Below are 20,112 nucleotides of genomic sequence, written 5' to 3'. Positions count from 1 at the left end.
TAGCTACCATAGCAGCCTGTGATGCATCTGTCAGCCGAGACCACCTGTTTTGGTCATGTAGACCTGAATATTAAATAAATATAACGGGAACCTCTCTAGATCTTACTCTTTGTTTTTGGAGTGAAGGGGGATGAACAGCACAGAGGATGGTGTGTTAGCACTGACAGGTCTTGGCAACACTGCTTTATAGAAGCAATGGCTCCCTGGAGTCTGATTCTGATCTGTCTGACCATCTGAGCTCAGCACAACACACACACACAGGTACACTGACCAGCCTGCACATCAACACTCACTTTGAAATCATAAATAAAAAAAAAAAATCAATCTTCTGAGATGGCATGCAGACCTGCTGCACACTCAGAAACACCCACTCAGAGCCGAGCAGCAGAGCTCTGCTGTAATGACATCATTAATGGATCTCGCTGTGTTCTTTATGGTTCTGCTTTAACTGCTTGATGACTTCACTTGATGCTGCTGCTGACAGCTACAGTGGCGTGAAGGCAAACTGACCACACGCACATGAACACAGAGCCATCCTGATCAGAGAGTATGTCCATGAGTTTAAAGCTTGAACATGTATGCCTTCTTAATACATATTGTTTTTAGAAATGCATGTAAATAATTCATAACCCTGATTACCATACTCATTGAATGTTGATCTTTGTTTTCTTGTACAGGGATCCTTCATGGAGCTGGACTGTGGCAGCTTCCTAAACAGCTGTACATGCCCACAGAGGAGAAGTCTGCTCATGCTCCAAACAGCCACCTGAAATATGTTTGGTATGACTCTCTCAGCCGCTCCCTCCCTTCTTCCACACTCTGCTCCTGGACATGTATTCTCACTTTTGTTTCCCTTGGGCTTTTTCCAGGATCCACTAAACTCCTCTTTCCTCTCATCATTTTCCCTGTCTTGTAAAAAAAATTGAAGGGGTCATTTCTGACAATTCTTAAAAAAGTAAAAGCCTGGAGAGATGTTTGACCTTGGTTCCACACATGGTAGCCAGACTGCCCTCCCTCGCTCTCCTCTAGCCTTGTTAAAAAGTTTTCTTAGGTTCTCTGCCAAAGCCAGCAGCTAGAAACGGTTCCTGTTCTGAGCTGTAGGGAGCATTTACGGCATTTTATACTGAAATTTCTAAAACTTGGTTTGGTTCCATAGCTATCAGGCTTTTACTTTGATAGCAGTCTGTGTCAACTTTCCACTGCCAGGAAAGAACAGACCAGATTTTAAATTACACATCAATCAGGACGTATTCACGAGGACATTACATGTACGATTTATAATCTGCAGAGCCGTGCCGTGTGCCGCTCTGATGTTCGAGGTAAAGATGAAAAAGAGATTTTAAAAAACCATGTACGCTGAGATAATGCTCCCCAGTGGTTTTCTCCATGCTGCTTTGCAGTCAAACTGGTTTCCATCATGCATCCATCAATTATTTTTACTACTACAGGTAGCTTGAGGGGTCAGACTGTTTGAGCAGAGTAACACTGAACAGAACCAATCAGTCCCTACTGTGGCTGCTTCAACATCTGCTCTGCAATTTGAACACCTGCCCTCGAAAGTAAACACCCTGTCAGAGGAACATGAATGAAGACCGAAGTCCTTTTACATATTTCCTTACTCAACATGTGTGTAATAGGAACCACCCAGGGAATGTAAATAACAGGATGCATACAGACACGTATAGTAGCTTGTTTGTGTGTACGGAGGTCAGCTGTGCACCCTGTGTGGTCTGAAAGAACATAGGAGGTAAGAAGACGCCCATCTTGTTGTGAATCAACGTTCACACATAATCCTCAAGAGTAAGGGCTTTGCATGTGATCACTGTCTGTACTCCAAACCTGTCTGTCTGTATCACTGGTTTAGTGTGTCCTCCATTGATTATTAAGGATACATGTCCCTGTCTGTTCACGTTTTTGCCTGCAGGAAGATGCTCCAGTCTCTTGGGCGACCGGAGCTCCACATGGCCCTTGAAGTGACGATCGTAAGTGGGTCAGGTCAGCAGCATGCTGGCTGCCTGCTCCTCACTTCTGAGGTCCTGTTTGTGGTGAGCCTCAGTGAGGACACCCAGCAGCAGGCCTTCCCCATCACCGAGGTAACTACCACTACTAAATCTCACAGTAGTGATCAGCTTCTGTGGAGCCGGTGTTGCAGTGAAAGCAGTCAGGATAATGTGGCAACCTTGTTTCCTCTGCAGGTGGAGTGTCAGCAAGAGCCGGGACAGCCGGACCAGCTCACCCTTACCTTACAGCAGCAGGCGGTCATCAGTGATACAGAGGTGAGACACAACGGAGCAGGGTCACGTGGTTCACACCAAAACCATCTCTTCTTTGTACACGTGTCCCATTTCTCCCCGTTAGCTGAGTGCGCTTGGATACACACACACTTTGGTGGCGTTTTGCCAAGTTAAAGGAACATCCTTTCATCGCACAGTAGATTGAGAGGATAACATTGGGTAAGACAAAGAATGCAGCTGATTGTGCTGGTGTTATTTGACACTCTGCTTGGGCAATTTCTTAAGAGGAGCCACCAGAGATTTATGGTAAGACTTAGGCCTAGAGAGCTAAATTTGTACTTTGATCACCGGGATGTTTTGCTGTTAACACATCAACTGTAATATGTGACTTAACTAAAATAATCCAAGTTATTATGAGTAACGTCTTCGCAGATACAAGTAGTGAATCATACGGGGCCACAAGCTGATTAAGATAAATGACCAAGGAGAAAAACTGCTCAGTACACTGGTAAAAAGACGGTCCTTCTTTACTCTCAAGTTGATTGATTTGAACCATAGGCTGTATAAATAATGGACATAGTATCCGTGACATCACCCATCTGTTCCTGAGCGCTGTTTTGAAGCCAATGCTGAACTCATCCAAAAGAGTGTGACGTAAAGAGGCAGTGTTTGAGCCTCCTAGCCTGTCATCAAGTCAGTCATGTCCTTATTTGGGCAAAAACTTGTAATCTTAATATCTTCTGAACCGCCGTGTTAAAAAAAATTCACCCCCCATACAGTGTGTGCCGATGGAGAAATGAGCTATGTAGACCGAAGCCGTTTTTTGAACCAGGCTGTAAACATGTTTATTTCTGCTGCAAAGATCGTCTTTTTTGAAGTGGTGTGTATGTGGTTTCCGTTGTTTCTGCCTCAAGTGGATTCTTGATGAATTGCAGTTTATAACACGTTTCATACGTGTTCCCTTTATAAAATAAATATAATGTTATTAAGTACTGTGGACTGGCTCACTGCAAACATTGGCTATATTTATTGTTAAGATGTGAATATGATGTAAAGTCACCAATTTTGCATCTTTAAAACATCTTTCTTACTTTGAAATTTCTTCAGTGGTCCACCGGTGATCTTGTTGCTCTTGATAAAACCTTTGTGGGAATAAACTTCCCCAACATAATGCATTATGGGATTTATACTTGGGCTAATACCGCTCAGCTGCGGTCTTACCAAAAGTACAGATAAAGAACAAATCAACCACGCTGCACTTTGGATTTTTGGAGAAATGGGACACACTTGCACACTGACACTAAGCAAGTTCGATCAAGTATGCGTAATGGGACAGCCCCTATATCTCTGTTTTTACCTTTTCTTTTCTGTCTAAATGCGTGGGTATTATGGGCAGTGAGAACCAGTTCAGAAAGGGGGCGGTCTGGGGAGGCCAGAGCTAGCTAACTGTCCCTGATCGATTGCATTAGGGCACAAGTAGTGGAAATAAACTGTGTGGAAAATACACTAAGCTGCTTCTTATTGTCAGTATTTATATGATTAGATTATAAAAAAGGCCGGACAGTAGGCAGCTGTGGCTCAGAGAAGGTTAGCTCCTGCAGTATGCATGACCTCGGGCAAGACACTGAACCCCAAATTGGTCAGGTTTGGACTTTGAACAGCAGCCTGTATGTCTGAATATCTTTTTATCTATTTTCATTCCTTTGTCTCAGAATGTTGATGAACCCAGCTGCTTTAAAGTTAACACCTTTGTCTTGGTACTCTGTCTGTCCTCCCTCAGGGTGACAGTGCTCGTGAACGTCTGTCAGAGCAGCAGTATCAGCGCTTGGTGGATTACGTGATGCGCGCCTGCCAGTTTCTCTCACCCTCCGTCGCCTCCCTCCAGCTGCAGCCTCTGGTGATACTTGCCAACCCCCCGCTTCCCGTCACCAAGTCTTACCACTACCTGGTGGACCCTGCCTTCTCTAAAGTGTTTGTCAGCAAGTTCACCATGGTAAAGAATAAAGCCTTACGCATCGGATTCCACTAACACATAAAACACATATTTTTGTGTCACTCAAAAATAAGCCTTAAAAAATCTCGTATTGAAGAGATTACTACCTGTTTATGCAAAAACATATCTGTGTAAGTAGAATAAGATTTATTTTATCAAAGTGAGTCCATAAAGAGAATTCTGAAACGTGTTTATAAAGTTATATTTTTTTAAAAGTTATAACAAATTCATCATAAAATCAGAAAACTCAGATTAAATGACAGACACACATATCAGTTCAGAAGCTGTAAACACTAAGAGACATTTTTTACCTTCTTGGACCAACAGTGTGTTCTCCTCCCCGACTTTTGTAACGCCCAGTTATTATAAACACACAGAAACACTCAGCTGAAGAGATCTTTACATTTCCAGACAAACTGCCTGTAGAGTCTCAATCTGCAGGATATTCTCATGTTTACATCCTCCTACAGTGACGGTGTCTCGTGCCAACGTTAAGTGCAATATTAGATACGAGTTGACGGACACCAGAGACACCAGCTGTCAACCAAAATGTTTTTAAAGATGATGTAATATACTCGTTCAACAATAACACTGTGCTTTGTAACCCTACATCGAAGCCAACTCCTTGTGATAACGCCACCATGTTGTTTGCCTTTAATGTTGTCGTAGCATCGAGCTCATCTAAGATTTAACGCCTTGAATGTATGTTAATTGATAATATATTAATGGAGAAACATTTTAATAAAAAAGAATGAAAATATGATGTGAAGTGAACATATTTGACTTAATGATGAGTAACACAGGAGTTAAGTTTGATTTTTGTTACAGGTTTTAAAAATAAACTTATGCTATGATAAAACCTTCAACCTTCGTCCAGATGTCAGCAGCAGCTCCTCTCAGGACGCTCCTCCGTCATCCTCGTTGTGTCAAAGTCATGCTACATGAAGACGATTCACACACCTTGATGTCACTTCATATTGCAGGCTGTGACTCTCCCTGCAGTAACACACCAGAGTCAGTCAGCAGCAGAGTAACTCTTGAACATCTTTAATCCACGTGTTGCATTTACTCACTGTTATGCCGTTTGCTCTCCCTCCCGGAGGAGCGACATGACGGCTGCTGGGAGCTGTGTTTCCTGCCTCCTGACCTGACGCTGCAGCGAGAGGAGGAATCTGGAGAGAGACAGTTGAGTCTATAAAAGCGTCTCTCATCAAATGTCGATCATATCTGTCCCACATCTATCTTCAGGCTCGTCTCCACCACCTCCATCTGTGATCCCTCTTTCCTCCCAGAACCATCATCTCAAATGAAGTTTGCACAATGCTTCATTTCATGTCCTCATTCAATATTTGCTCTAACGTATCCCATTAGCGTTAGCATCACACCTCATTTACATGTCCTCACATAACAGGCTCGGTCTTATACCTGCACAGAACATTGACTCTTAATGGACGGGCTAAAGTGGCTATTTTGGCAACCTAATAGGCCGCCTCTGACATGTGGACAGTGTGACTAGCTTTGCCTTTAATGCTAGGTGCTATCAGAGCCTTCGAAATATGGTTTGGATTTTACCGTGGGAAAGGCTAAATGTCATTTTACTGTTATGGTTTCCTGCATTTAATCTGTCTAGTAGCAGAGAGCAGTCATTGCTGAATAATTGTACAGAGCCCTGGGAGACAAAAGGGAGATGTGTGCGTGTGTGTGTACCAGAAACTGTGGAGACGTCTAGCTCACTCTGCCTCCTCAGCAGCACTTCCTCTCTTTTCAGAGCTGCCATGTATTTGGAGTAGGACCACGACAACTGAGGGGAGAAATCCAGAAGTTTGATCAAATCTAGTGTGATCAGAAAAATTGTTAAATTAGAAGATTGAGCATCTCCTCTAAGGTCTGTGGTGAGAACTCCTGAGGCCCGGTTTGGTTTCATCAATCTCCTTCCTTTGTGGAAATCTTGTGCAGACTTAACTTAAGACTAAACTTGTGCAGACTTAACTTAAGACTAAACTTGTGCAACTTAAACTTTGCACTTAATAAACCCTGATCCTGGTGCTACAGCAACTATTTAGAACTTAAAACACACTCCACTACAACTTGACAACCTTCATATCTAACTTTTGAGACCACATTGAGCAGAATGATTCCCTTACTTTGAGTTGGCCGTATTTGTGTGCATTAAACAGTGCATCAAAAAGCTCAGTAATGTAAACACCTTCTTCACTTTATTTGTTAAACAAATCTCTCTCTCTATATATATATGAAAAACAAACAGATGTAGAGTAGAACATGTTGGAATTATTTCTGTAAAGATGGACTTTTGACAGAAGTTTGAATCGTATTTTTGCGAAGTATTGAAGTCGAAATACAGAGAACATCGGTTTGCAGACAACCTTTATAAAAGAGAAACAAAAACAGAAGTCTTTAAGTTGTTTCGATAAAGTAAAGTGAAAGAATAACTCACCTTTGTTCACTTCAGCTGTTATTAGAACCCTGTGACTTAAATGCTTTGCATGAACCCCTCTGTGTTCAGCGTCCCTCTTGGGGGAACAGCATGATTACTAAGTGCCACTGGGGGCTGAGGTGCTAGATGACCATCTGATACCCACACAGGAATCGTGTTGTGTGAATTAGAGTGACATGACTCAAAAGTTCACAGATGAAATTGGTCCGGACATTTTGTTTTTCACAGTCGTGCCCTGAACGCCCCGGCCTGTGTGGCCTGCTGCAGTGTGTTCCTTACCCACTGTGTAGGAGTTTTTTCTCTACTTTGCTCCTGCTCTTCTGTGACTTTATCTTCATCTGTCTCTGTCTCGTCATCCTCTTGCAAACTTGACTCTCGTCTCTCCAACTTTTTCTATAAACATTGAACAGATTGATTATGCTCAGTTCTTCCAAACAAACACCGTCTGATCCTCTTTTATTCCTCAGTCATTCCCTCACCTGAGCTCTCCTTCTCTCCGTCTCTTCCTCCTCCGCTTCGTCCTCCTTCCTCCTCAGTCTCCGCACTCTGGCTCTGAGTGTGACTCGTTTCTCCTGCAGCAGAGGAAGGAGCTGCTCCTCTTGGACGCAGCTGCTCAGCTCTTGAAACTCAGGCCAGTACCTGAGCAGTTCACTGAACACTGACATCTGCATGCACAGGGGGGCAAAGCACACAGATGCAGCCTTACACAGATAAATGAGACACACTACATGCTCTGTGACAAACACTCTCTACCTGTGCCTCTCTGAAGATGTACGGGCCCAGCTCGTGGCGTTCCTCCAGGATGTGCTGGGCCTGTTCAGGAGGGATGTCGATCTGCAGGGCCGGGGGCATGGAGGAGTTAATGAAGCAGTTTATAATGGTGGAGATCTTCTGCTGGATGTCAGCCTCATCACTGTTGGAATGACAGAGGTCCTGGATGCAGGGACACAGGACACAAGAGGAGGGAAATGTGAGTTGGTACTACTGCAGTCTGAGATATAACAGTGAACGAGAGGAGCACTCCAGATGTGAAGAGGGACTTTTTGAGATATACGACAGCTACAGGCTAAAACACCAAGATATGTTCTACCTTAGCTTCTCAGCATATGAAATGAATTAACTTTATGGAACTATTTCCAGCCTTAGCTGCTCACAAGGGAGAAGAGAGACAGGTAGAAAAAGACTCAACAACATGAACACTCCAGCCTCTTGTGGCCGTGATGAGGATTACAGCACAAACCACTAAAATGAGCCTGATTTCGTTTCACTCGCTGAAATATTTTGTGTCTTCAATTCTTCAATTCTTATCTTTTCCATCTCAGTCACTAAAAAACTGAAACTTCAGTCTACTTAAAGATGGCAGCAAAGACGCCTCTCGTTCTCAGTGTGTGTGACCTGCAGGTTTTAAGCTCTCACATCGCACTCGAGTAAACTTGTTTCAGTGTTTTTAGGTTTTGTTCGTTTGACAGATTTCAGTCGAGGCGGAGAAAATAAACAAACGCGTCATATTAAACGAAGGCTGGCTGAGATAATGTTGCAGGTACGTCATGTGAGCCACCAGATCATCCACTTCTAAATATTTATGCTTCTTTTACCTTGTACCTCTGCACCTCCAGCCAGAATAGCAAGTCATTTTCCAGGAGGTCTCCCTTTAGAAAGACAAAGTGCTGGAACTGCAGACAAGTGGCCGGGTTGAGGAGGATCCGTCGAAACAGGAGAATCTCTTTGGAGGAACTCATCCACAATCCCTCAGCCTGCAGGAACACATGATGGTACAAGACTGTCAGGCTTTTAAAGATTAAACTTGAATTCAGCTACTCTTGTAAAAGAAAACACAGCTCATGTGTGAAGTTAAAGGCACTGTACACTGTGTTCCTAAACAACAGATGTAAAGACGGTCACTGGTTCTTTTTCGCGGGGAAGAACAGCTCTCTGCCAAAGATGAGGTAATGATCACAGAGATGATAATCACAATCATGTATGAAAACTCCTTCCTGTAATCATCCTGCTTCAAATGTGAAATGTTCATGTTTTATATCTGAGTTCAGCTGTGAGCAAAGAGAGAGGGAGAGAGAGAGAGAGCAGGGCTGCATGGAAAACACTCCCAACATTATTAAAGGAAGGTTAGTAATGTTGATGCTTTAATCTTATTTATCCTGGATTCAATTTGGGAAAACTAACGACATGGCCAAAATGGTGTTTGAAAAAGCCAGTGCTCGGAGCCAAGTCATGAACTAAATCACACTCGCGTTCAGTCCAGGAAATGCCTTATTTCTCTCCATTCAAAATATCCAAATACCCCGTTTCCCCAGAGGATTTCCCCTTACCTTCCAGGCTTCTCTCCTCGCTCTGCGCCGACTGTAGGGGTTTAGCGAGAGCCTGTCTGCTGCTTGGGGCTACCACACACAGAAATACAAACACACAAGGGTCAAACGTCAGACACTGAGTAAACTAGCAGTAACAGAGACACTGAGCACCTCTCCAACCTCTCTGCAGTAACTGAAGCTCTCTTTGCTTTCTTACCTTTCACCTTCTCTCAGTCTTTATTTCCTCTGACCTTATTTCTCTCCTCTTAGAGCGATCTCTGATTATCTGATGGCATCTCTTTCTTTAACCCACTAATCCTCTTTTCCACCTCTCCATGCATCCTGCAGAGCGTCATGCTAAACTACTTCTACCTCTCATTACTTAATGAGGATATCCCTGTGACCAAACATGTTAACTTGATCACATAATGAGGAGGAGGAGTGGAATCTGAGGGTTTATGTTTTACCTGATGAGGCAACCTGAGAGAGCGGCAGACAGTGACAACATTTAGTGGTTTCTCATGTAGCAGAGACACCAGTGAGCCTGACTTTGTACCTCTGATCTCTCTCTCAGACCATCTTACAGAGATCAATTAAAGTACATTAAATACAGTTTCTACATTTTAAGCAAGTCTGGTCCTGCTCGAGGTTTCTGCCTGATAAAGGAAGTTTGACCCTGCCTCTGTAACAGCTTTTAGCAAGTTTTGGAATAATATTAAAAATCCCAAATGGTACAGTACCCATGCTTTTCTTGGTGACAGTTGCTGAAACTCTGCTGGAGATGTACTTAAGAGAAAACTTAAAGTAATTCAGACAAATCCTTGCCACCCCCATCCCCCTTTGGGATCTCTAAGACCCTAAGGGAAGGTAAGTTGAGAACAAGTGGCCTAGAAGAATCTATCCCGAAGATCCCTAAGCCATACTCTTTTGTGTCTGAAGTATTTTTCTGAATTAAGTAAAACAGTGTAGACACAAAAGAGAAAGACTTTTAGGGATAGATTCTTCTTGGCCACTTGTTCCCAACTTATCTTACCCCCCAAAGGAGGGTCCCAAAGATCCCAAGGGGGATGGCAAAGGTTTGTCAACTCTCTCCTCATCTCCGTCTATCCCTCTCTCCAACACGGTCTCAGCAGATGTGTGTCTAACATGAGTCTGGTCCTGCTGGAGGTTTATGCCTGTTAAAGGAAGTTTGTCCTTCCACTGTAACTTGCTAAATGCTGCAAAGTGCTCTGCTCATGGTGGATTAAGATGAGATCAGACTGAGTCCTGTGTGTAAGATGGGACTGGATCTTATCCTGTCTTGATGTTGGGTCTTTGTTAATAATAGAACGTAGAGTACGGTCTAGACCTGCTCTGTTTGGAAAGAGTCTGAGGATAACGTTTGTTGGGATTTGGTGCTATATAAATAAAGATCAATTGATTGATTAAAGAAAGTCAGGATTTTAATTCTTTGATTACAAACCATAAACAAATGTTACTCTGAGACTGACACCCAAACTTTTTAGACTTTGAACCACTGACTGTTCAAAAATACTCAGAAACAGCTTAACACTTCTCTAAAGTGTAACCAATTCCAATGCAAACCTCTATCCGTTCAGCTCTGATGCTCCATGTGCTACAGACTCTGACACGAGTCTCGTCATCTAGAGCATGTTCTAGTTTATAAGCATTCATTTCTGCACCATGGCTCTTCTAAATTTGAATTGTAGCACACACCAGAAGACACATATGCATCTACCGACATATGAGTGATCAGTGAGCTGGCTGCACGGGGGATTATGTTAGGTTGAATCTAAGGGCCCGTGACTGACGGGGGTCCTACATTTGTGATAGTCAAGTTGTGAGGATATTTTCTCATGGGCTGAAAAATCTGTGTCACAGAGACACTTTAGAAACATCTAGAAGAAATGTTAGCCTTTTATAGAAACACTCTTTCGCCTTCTTGCTCAGAGTCCGAGTGCCGACATCTCTGTAGTTCACTTACTGACAATTATCCAGTCTGATCAGAGTCCCATAAACTGGTACTGATTCTTGGCAGGCACCACTCAACTTCTTCATGAAGCATCTGCTCAGTGTCGAGAAATTACTGCGCATATTACTCCTGTAAATCTTCAAATGGCTCTTTTAAATTACAAAAACTAAATCACTGATGTTCATTAGAGAGCTTTGGATGATTTGTTAGACCAAGTTTATAATCTTTGGACGCAGCCGGGTGACTGTTACCAGTCTTCATGGTACGCTAAGCTGCTGCAAACAGTTTTGTAAAGTGTTGCAAATCTCCTGTTTGTATTTATGGAGGTAGTTTTGAGTCTCAGGGTTTTCACCTTTGATTGGTGCTTCTGTCGCTCGGTGAACTCTGCCGTGGACAAAAACAAAGGCAGCCATCTCTTCTCAATGTGACTCCTGACGATATCCTGAATCTCCACGATGACTGGGTTTGAGAGGCAGTCTAGCCTCAGACGCTCCTGTCCTCCTGCCAAACGCAATATCTACACACACAGAGACAGAAAGACTGTAGGAAAAGGTGGTTCAATGTTTGTTCATTAGTTTGATATTAATGCTAGAGAGAGTTCCTGCCCAGATCTCTATAAAAATGAGGAACATATGAGTGGAAAACCCGCCTGGAAACTCCTCTCCTTCCTGACTCCCGCAGTGCTCTCCATCATTCCCAGAACCCCTCTGTTCTCTTCATCTCCCCTGTCTGCTTTCTGTCTTCATACATCGATCTGGCTATGTCTCCATATTTATATCTCTTTTATATTTTCTCTCATCTCATTTTGCGAGCACAAAGGCATGCGTTCACACATACACTCACAGGCAGGCTTCAGAAATGAGAACCAGTTGTGGCATTGGAGTTGGAGTCAGTAGATGAAAGGAGGCCAATCTGCGGACTGGATGACTGAGTGATTGAAAGAGTGAAGGGCCAAAACAGTAAAGCTGTCAGTCTCTCTAAGTTGCTCACGCAGACAAGAACCAAGACAGAGAGGCAAGAGCAACCGCAGCAGCCAACCCTGCAGAGTTAGAACTGGCATCCTCATTTAAATGCAAACATTTAAGTATGTTTTTAATGCTGATATAAGATTTAAGATTTGTTTCTGTAACAAGAAGAACTGCAACAGAAAGTGTGTGTGAAGTTTTAGAAGTAGAAAAAGAAAAAAATCTGCACTAAACGTAGAATCCAGAAACCTTATCTCAGACTGTAAACGTCAAAAGAGACTTCATCCTGCTGCCATCGTTACTACATCTGATCTTTCACGCTCTTCTCTTCTCCTCTTCTTGTTTTAATTCTCACCATGCCCTTCTCCGTTTCTTCCTGACATCCTGCTGTCAGAGCTGTCACCATCAAGTCTCCAGGATGCCAGAGAAGTGAGATTGGAAATTGTGTGAGAGCCACAGCAGCCTCTGGTTATTAAATCTAGATGTCAAGTCTCAGTTGGAGCTCCTCTCGTGGGTTTTTGATGTCACGGACGCCATGTTTCTGCCTTTACTCTCTAAAAAGGGATTCTTGTTTACTTCCTCTGAGTTTTAAAGAAGCTTTTATGATACCAAGAAGAATATGTGTGTGTTCATATTGTTTTTTGAATAGGTTGACTGACATACATCGTTCTGTTGCTCTGTTGTGGCCGGACTGTCAGGCCCGAAGAAGTACTTCCAGTTGAGGTAGCTGGTTGCAATATGAGACGACCTCTCCTCTCTGACTGCCGTGTCCTTCTGTGGAGTCCTCTTGTACTGCTCCAGATCCAGCCAGCATGTCAGATGGATGCTGAACAGAGGCCCAGATGATAAAAACAACCCGTTATTTTTTGCATCGTATACATCTTGCAAATGTGTATATCCATGCTGCCTACATTTCAGTCTAATGAGAAAAGATGTGGCAAGCTCACCTGGCGTTCTGACTCTTTAAGAAGGACATAAAATGCCCGATCTCATGTCGATGACGAAGTAAGGAACCCAGCCGGTACCCTTGGTAATTCTGGGACACTCTTGACCGGGTCTCTGGTGTCCCAAAACCCATTGAGAGGAGACTAGAAGGAGTAACAGGAGAGGACGACAGTGTGGACTCACACTGCTCCATCTGTAGAGGAGACGCAGCAACATATGCATAATGTCAACGATGGCAACGGCGAGAGTTTACGGGAATGTTTACACCAGCTGTTCTGTGTACTGATGCCTTTATTGGCTCTTAAAACTGAGCAGCAGCATTTATTTCAGTGTGGAACTTGTGGATGCGGGCTTACTTGATTTAGTCGACGCTTTGATTCCTTGTAAAGACTCTGGAGTTCCCTGTACTCCGGACTGTCAACACAGCGCACCTCCTCCAGCAAGCAGACCTGAACATATGACAAATATGACCATTACTTGTTTAGTCAGTCAGATCAAAAGTCTTCTGCAGCATTTTCAAAATTGGACTAAAGAGTTAAACATTGTCTGTTTGGATTGGATTAAGGTTATCCTGAAGACTCTTTCCAAACAGAGCAGGTCCAGACCATACTCTACATTCTATTATTAACAAAGACCCAACATCAAGACAGGATAAGATCCAGTCCCATCTTACAGACAGGACTCAGTCTGATCTCATCTTAATCCACCATGAGCAGAGCACTTTGCAGCATTGAGCAAGTAACAGTGGCAAGGACAAACTTCCTTTAACAGGCAGAAACCTCCAGCAGGACCAGACTCATGTTAGACACACATCTGCTGAGACCGAGTAAGGGTTGGAAAGAGGGAGATGAAGAAAGAGAGAGAGGATAGTGGTGAGACCGATAGGATATGTGGAAATCTCATTTTGACAACCTCTGACAAACCCTTGCCAGCCCTCATCCCCTTTGGGATCTCTTCGACCCTCCCTTAAGGTGTAAGGTAAGTTGGAAACCAGTGGCCTAGAAGAATCTATCAGTAAAACTCGTGCTCTTTTGTGTCTACACTGTTTTTCTTCAATCAGAAAAATACTATTAGTCATGAAAACAGTGTAAACAAGGGCATAAAGTAAGCTTTTAAAGATCTGAATGATTTGAACAGTGGTTACCTTCTGGAAGGAGCCGTCGTCTCTGCTGACCAGCAGCATCCACGGCTCCAGCAGGATGTTCAGTGTGTGCTCCTCAGCCCTGTCAAACAGCTCCTCAAAGGCAGGGATCATACAACTGTACACCTCCCTCCTGATCTCTTCATTTACACCAACACTCCTTCTGGCAGAGCTGAAAAGATAAGTAGAGTAAAGCAACTAAGAGAAGAGAAGAGAAGAAAGGAGAAGAGGAGAAGAGAGGAGATCATAAAAATGTCATCACTTCTGAAACATTTTTCCTCCAAACCGCCATCACTTCCATCATCACCATTGTTAAATGCTCTCATACACAATATTCACTATCTCTCATCACTGCTGCCATCACACCACATTAATGTCATTTGTTGAACCCTTTTGGCAGCAGCACTGTGGAAAGATCCTCTAAATGTCAGGACTTTGATGAACTAAAGGTTAACTTCAGGAAAATAGATTTGACTGCGAGTTTCTCTGGATGGGCTCGTTCAACTCTGCACCCTGGTCCAGTTGTAGTCAGACTGGGTGGTTCTCTGTGACTCGACTGGTGGAGAGCTGGGGGGGTGAGTCACTTGTTTTTATGGGTGTTTACATCTCTCCACTTAGTGAAGGGTCAAGAAGGCAGAGAGGAGAACAAGAGCAGGAGGCCAAGAGAGCAAATAAAGAGAAGCAGCTGAGTGTGTGTGAGGGAGGGTGACAGAAAATGTGTCATTCAGTCTCCGTTTGATATCTGATCATCACTCGTTGCTCTGAGACACTTTTATGTAGAGTTCCCCGATTTTATTGATTAACCACTGAACCATGGAAATTCTGACCTTGGGCACTGACATGTAAGGTGTACATGCTGGGTTTAAACCAAGCGGCAACCTCCAGTCCTAAAATATGAAGCCCATGCTGAAATGCTAAAAACTGCAGTTCATTAAGCGTCCACTAGGGGCTGGCTGCAGAAACAACAGAAACCACATACACACCCATTCAAAAAAGACAATCTTTACAGCAGAAATAAAAATGTTTACAGCCTGGTTCAAAAAACAGTTGTGAAGAATCAGCTGAGATGCTCAGCTGGAGGCTCCAGCTCGAGTGCTTTTTTTCCCGCTGCAGGACTGATTATGACCCGGTTGCGCTCCCGGCTGACACCTGACCACGTACACATGCTTATTTTTCTCAATAAGAACAAGTAGACAGAAAACTTGACTAAGTGAGACTAAAATATGTTTCAGTTGAGTTCCCTTGTTGAAGTCTGAGCCTTCACTTTTATGACTGTATGTCCGCAGAGATTATAAGCCTGCTCCACATGTTGATATTCAGCGTGTTTAACGTTTTGAACACCTCAATATGATCTGTAGCTATTCAATACTGTCAGTTATAAACATTGTGTTGTGAAGTAAAATTTGATTCAGGGGGGAAAACTCATTTAGCATAATTTTTGACATGGAATAGGTTTACGTTTTCTAAAAAATGATTAATCAATAATTGATCGTTAACATTTCCAGAGATCGATTATGGAAAGTAATTGAAATTTACATCCATAGTCTGAATATCTTATTTCTCTATCAGCACACACTGTACAGGGATATTTTCTACGAGTTTTGCCCATATAAGGGCATGCCTGACTTGATTGAACCTCCTTGCTAACAGCTACAGGCCTGTCAAAGACCGCCTCTTTACCTCACACTAACTTGTATGATCTTAGGTTGAGTCCAGCATTTCCAATATGGCACCCGCTGACGAACATAAGGGTGACGTCACGGATACTACATACATTTTTTATGCAGTCTTGTGTGTGCTGACCTGTGCCTCTCTCTGTACTCTGTAGGGGTCCAGTCCGTCTTGATAGAACAGCTCACGGTAGTGCTGCAGGTCCATCCAGAAGTTAACAGCATTCTCCCACAACTGAAACAAAAAAAGGTTTGAATGGACTGATCTCAGGTGCTTTTAAGGTGTGATAGCTTTAGATTATGATCACAGCAACATACAAATTATTTCATGTGATGTTGTACCTGGTTTCCAGATTGTTCACAGAAGTTTGTGAAGTATAAACCGGCCCACGAGTCAACACACAGAGCCTGTAACATCTTCTCTATCCTTCTGCTGCTCAGGAGCTGACTTCTGCTGGAATATAACTGATAACAAAACACACTCAGGAGGACAGTTTGACATATAATGGGGAGTTATTTTCCTAAACACACTACTGTTGCATAGTTGAGACTAAAAGGTGTAAAAACAGAAATGCTCATGGTGTTTTCTTTCTTTTATTGTGCTTTAACCTTTCTGTGCTGCAGCCTGAGATGCATCTCTGCACAGAGTGGTGTCTTAATGGTCCTACCTGCGTGTGGACAGCTGGAGATGACAGGGGTAGGGTGGAGTCTGAGCAGAGAAGAGACAGGGTCCAACAGCCCAGCTGATTCTGTGTGCCTGACAGAGGGCTAAAACACATCTCTTCCCACAGTCCTGGATGAGGATGGTCACCGTGGTCTTTCTGGACATGCTGGGAAGTCCCGAACCTTGGAACCCTATGGAGGAAGGGAAGGGAGAATAAAACAACACTGAGAAGGTGCTAAATTATAAGACACAGCACACACAAACACAGAGCATATGGGTAACATACAGTGAACACTTCGAGCTGTCAGTCTCACCAGTAGTGGAGCAGGGACTCAGTAAGGAAAGGCTGAATGAGGCACAGTTTCTCCTCTGTCCAGCAGGGGGAGGTAGAGAGCCCCAGCCTGGAGAGCAGCTCCACGTTCAGGCTGCTCTGGCTGCTGCTCAGGAGGTAGGAGCTCCTCATCAAGACCACATACCTGATCAAAATACCACAAAACATCACATCAGATCATACTGCAGGTGTCTTCTGGGGTGTCTCAAGCTCAATATTTAACCATCATTGTGAATATTAAATGAGGAATAAATAATAAATGAGGAATGTGTGAAATAAAAGGGCTGTTCCTGCAGCTGCTCAGTTGACACCGACCCCAGCTCTTGTTCATCATCAGTCTCTTTGCTGATGGTCTTGTTTGCTTTCTACATCATGTGTCCTGCTTTAATAATACATACCTTTTCTTTCGCTCTCTCCTCTGTGTGGCTTTCAGTCTCTCTATATCCATCCACAGGTTGAGCAGCTTCTCTCCACATGTCCCTCGCAAAAACTCCTTGAACTCCTCGAATCCTGGTCTAGTGCCATGGCAGCAGGGACCAGGGCAACACACATCAAGAACATTTTCCTGATCCGTGCCCCAATCTCCCACCTCACAATTCTTCTTGGGCCTATTTGCCTTTTCTTCCTCTCCAGTTTTGCTCTTTCTCTCTTGAGCTGTTTCTTTCTCCCCCTCCAGTCTTTCTCCTCCTGTCTGGTCTCCTAACTTAAAGAGACAGTCTGAAATGTCTGTCTTGCTCTGTGTATTCATCACATTCAGTGCATTGATTAGCACCTGTCGCACTATCTCTGCAGCCATGATCTCTGCTTGTTGATAAGAAGAATCTAAAGTTAAGCTGTTGACCTTGGGATGTTTCTCCTCTAAGTTGCCAGCTGATGGTGCTGTAACATGCTGTTGTAAGTCTGCCTGTGAGCTGAAGATACCTTTGGGTTCTCTAAGTTCAAGGCTGAAGGGGGACAGAGAAGAAATAGCATGGGGGTTTTCTGGCTCAGGGCAGGATTTTGTGTTGAGAAGCTCCTTCTCTTCAGATGATGGATGTGCTATGTTGTGAAACCCCACAGCTGCTGGAGAATAAAGAAAAAGAGAGCATTAGTGTCATTGTCTTCAGCCAAAACACATGAAAACCTCACAGGTTTCTACCTTGGTTTGCTGAGATGTCCTCTTGAGAAAATGAACACGTAGGGACTTTCAGCGCTTTGTTATTAATCAGGTTGGAATGCGACTGAAGATGTTGCCGTGCTGACACAAAGGTTTGATCCGATGTGAGTTTCCTCCTCTGAAGACAGTAGTTTGGGTCCCATTGTGACAACAGCTTTGCAAGTCTGAAGAACAAAAGGAGAACTCTGTCCCAGTCCCAGAATATACAACCAAGTATCTATATGAAGCATTCATTAAAGAATAGCATGCTGCACAAATGTTGGTTCTGTATCAGTGCTTCTGTTTGTACTTGATGCTGTACTGCAAGTCAGCATCAAGTGGAAAGCTATCTAATTTTAGCCATCAATCATTCAGACTTTACTTGGTGACACAAAGTGCTGTACAGAAAAATAATAGTAATAAACTAGGAATAAAGTAAACATAGAAAAAGACCCCTAAACCCACTCCCCAATCCTTTTACAAGGTTAAGAACACAATATACATAAAACACGTTTCTGAAGAACTGAGGAAATGATTTCATGATATGTTAATGAGGAAAGACTGGAGGTAAAATAAGATGTTAAAACTCAAGACAGGAAAATAAACTCACCAAAATAAAATAAATTAATAAGATAGTAAAATAATAAAAAAAATGTATACAGTAAAAGAAAAGAAAATGCTTGACTACACTAAGTAAAAAGGAATACAAATTAAAATAAAGATAGGTAATCCAGACAAATAAATAAATACGTAATGAAATAGTCCACAATAGTTTCATAAATGCATAGAAATAAAAAATTAAATAAATAATTATGTTTCTAAAATAATTTGAAATAAGACACAAACATAAGCTACACAAGAACCACAATGGACTGCACCATACTATATAATTCATCAACAATCAGATTTAAAGGTATTCTTAACAGTAAAGATCATGGTACGTTATGAATCAGCTTTTTGCAGCAAACTTTACACATTTTTTAAGTTCAGAAGCAAATATTTTTTAAGAATAACACTGAACACTAGTTTAGTTATAATATAATAACATGTTTTAATAGTATCAGGATGTAAGTGACATAAACAGATCTGTATGGAGGTATACTACATTTGTTCTTATGCATAAGGAAGTAAAAATAAAAGTTACTCAGAACTATTCTTAGTACCTGTATTCGATGTAGTATTCACTTTGGAGGAAAAAGGGCAGCCTCTCCCTCATTATCCACTGAATTCCTTCCTCTTTGTCCAGGCACTGTAAAGGTCAGGGGGACAGATTCTTGTTAAAGAGTAGTGTCTGCTTCTCCTCACAATTAAAAACACAACCCAAGTCTCCCTGTAGAGAAATCGTTGAGTACTCACACAGACGGTGTAATGATTTTCTACAGGCGGGGATCTGATCATTGCTGCAGGGCCATCATTAAGAAGTTGTGATTTGCTGCGGTGTAGGTCACGTCTGATACTCCTGGACACAAACTCAGCAGCTTCACTCACCACCTCGAACAAGCCCGTCTCCTGGTTGTACATCAGAGCCTTTGGGAAAGACTGAGGAGAGATGTTAAGATTTACTAAGGTGACTACAGTTTTGAGGAAGGTATTTTTAATTTCTAACATATAGGAGGACTTTACCGGCAGACTCAAGAAATCATTGAAGTAGTGAGTCAGTAGGTCATCAGAAGCCAAAGAGGTTTCCTGCTTTGAGACAAGGAAGAACTCTTAACTCTGAGAAACATCCACTGAATATGACAGAGTATTACACGTGTACAAATGTGAATTAAAACTTGTACTCACAAAATTGTCTGCTGTAAGAGGAGTAAACTCTAACACAAAGAAAAACACAAGTTACCATAGCATCATCAGTTTAAACCAAATTAAACAGAAAGATCTTAAAAGTATTGGTCCTACCTGTCAGCATTGCTGCACACATTGTCCCCCACAAGAACAAAAAATACTCTTACAGTATTTTCACACTGACTGCCATTGAGCAGTTTGCCAGACACAAACCTTTCAGTGTAATTTTGTACACACTGCAGGTTGCTATGGAAGTGAACTCAATTCAAAACACAGGGGGCGGTAAAAGTTTAACTAGGTCTGACCAGAGAAGCAAGTTCTTGTGGTTCTAACCTTAAGTTTACTCTTTCCTAATGTGTTCACAGGATCAATATAACTATTACCAACTAATCTTATTTATCTAATGCTGTATGGAAAAAACTTGACCCATTAGAACTATTAAAACCTTTCAGTTATGACAATGCACCACAAGGTGGCGCCAAACACTCACAAATAAATTTGTACACACCAGATACA

General features: G+C 42.6%; 2 protein-coding genes across 4 annotated transcripts in view; one reads left to right on the top strand and one right to left on the bottom strand.

Annotated features, from left to right (window-relative positions):
* Positions 1-4,990, top strand: part of LOC117822768 (vacuolar protein sorting-associated protein 13B-like) — a 288,297-nt gene extending 283,307 nt beyond the window's left edge. Inside the window, 4 exon segments of the mRNA XM_034697674.1 lie at positions 678-780; positions 1,925-2,093; positions 2,196-2,276; positions 4,015-4,990. Coding sequence (XP_034553565.1) covers positions 678-780; positions 1,925-2,093; positions 2,196-2,276; positions 4,015-4,263 — 602 coding nt within the window. The 3' untranslated portion in view covers positions 4,264-4,990.
* LOC117822891 (regulator of G-protein signaling 22) overlaps positions 1-20,046 on the bottom strand; it is a 21,305-nt gene extending 1,259 nt beyond the window's left edge. The window contains exons 1-24 of one of the 3 annotated variants that reach the window (XR_004633276.1): positions 19,711-20,046; positions 19,597-19,625; positions 19,435-19,497; positions 19,168-19,350; positions 18,975-19,060; positions 17,815-17,996; positions 17,075-17,738; positions 16,660-16,821; positions 16,350-16,536; positions 16,024-16,146; positions 15,815-15,916; positions 14,015-14,209; positions 13,227-13,319; positions 12,873-13,063; positions 12,589-12,751; positions 11,313-11,477; positions 9,010-9,078; positions 8,278-8,436; positions 7,436-7,615; positions 7,162-7,347; positions 6,962-7,075; positions 5,935-6,028; positions 5,301-5,399; positions 5,095-5,223 (exon numbers count right to left, since the gene is read on the bottom strand). Coding sequence is in view for 2 of the 3 variants with exons in the window: in XM_034697832.1 (XP_034553723.1) it covers positions 5,195-5,223; positions 5,301-5,399; positions 5,935-6,028; positions 6,962-7,075; positions 7,162-7,347; positions 7,436-7,615; positions 8,278-8,436; positions 9,010-9,078; positions 11,313-11,477; positions 12,589-12,751; positions 12,873-13,063; positions 13,227-13,319; positions 14,015-14,209; positions 15,815-15,916; positions 16,024-16,146; positions 16,350-16,536; positions 16,660-16,821; positions 17,075-17,738; positions 17,815-17,996; positions 18,975-19,060; positions 19,168-19,350; positions 19,435-19,497; positions 19,597-19,625; positions 19,711-19,732 (3,540 nt within the window). In the remaining variant the exon portion in view is untranslated. Of the gene's footprint in view, positions 1-4,765; positions 5,224-5,300; positions 5,400-5,934; positions 6,029-6,961; positions 7,076-7,161; positions 7,348-7,435; positions 7,616-8,277; positions 8,437-9,009; positions 9,079-11,312; positions 11,478-12,588; positions 12,752-12,872; positions 13,064-13,226; positions 13,320-14,014; positions 14,210-15,814; positions 15,917-16,023; positions 16,147-16,349; positions 16,537-16,659; positions 16,822-17,074; positions 17,739-17,814; positions 17,997-18,974; positions 19,061-19,167; positions 19,351-19,434; positions 19,498-19,596; positions 19,626-19,710 lie in introns of those variants that run through there. The other 2 variants (XM_034697832.1, XM_034697833.1) reach the window with 2 other exon arrangements.
* Between the last annotated feature and the right edge of the window lie 66 nt (positions 20,047-20,112).

The sequence above is a fragment of the Notolabrus celidotus genome, chromosome 12 (genome assembly GCF_009762535.1).
Source record: "Notolabrus celidotus isolate fNotCel1 chromosome 12, fNotCel1.pri, whole genome shotgun sequence".
Classification (NCBI taxonomy): Eukaryota; Metazoa; Chordata; class Actinopteri; order Labriformes; family Labridae; genus Notolabrus; species Notolabrus celidotus.
This window is presented reverse-complemented; position numbering and strand designations above follow the sequence as displayed.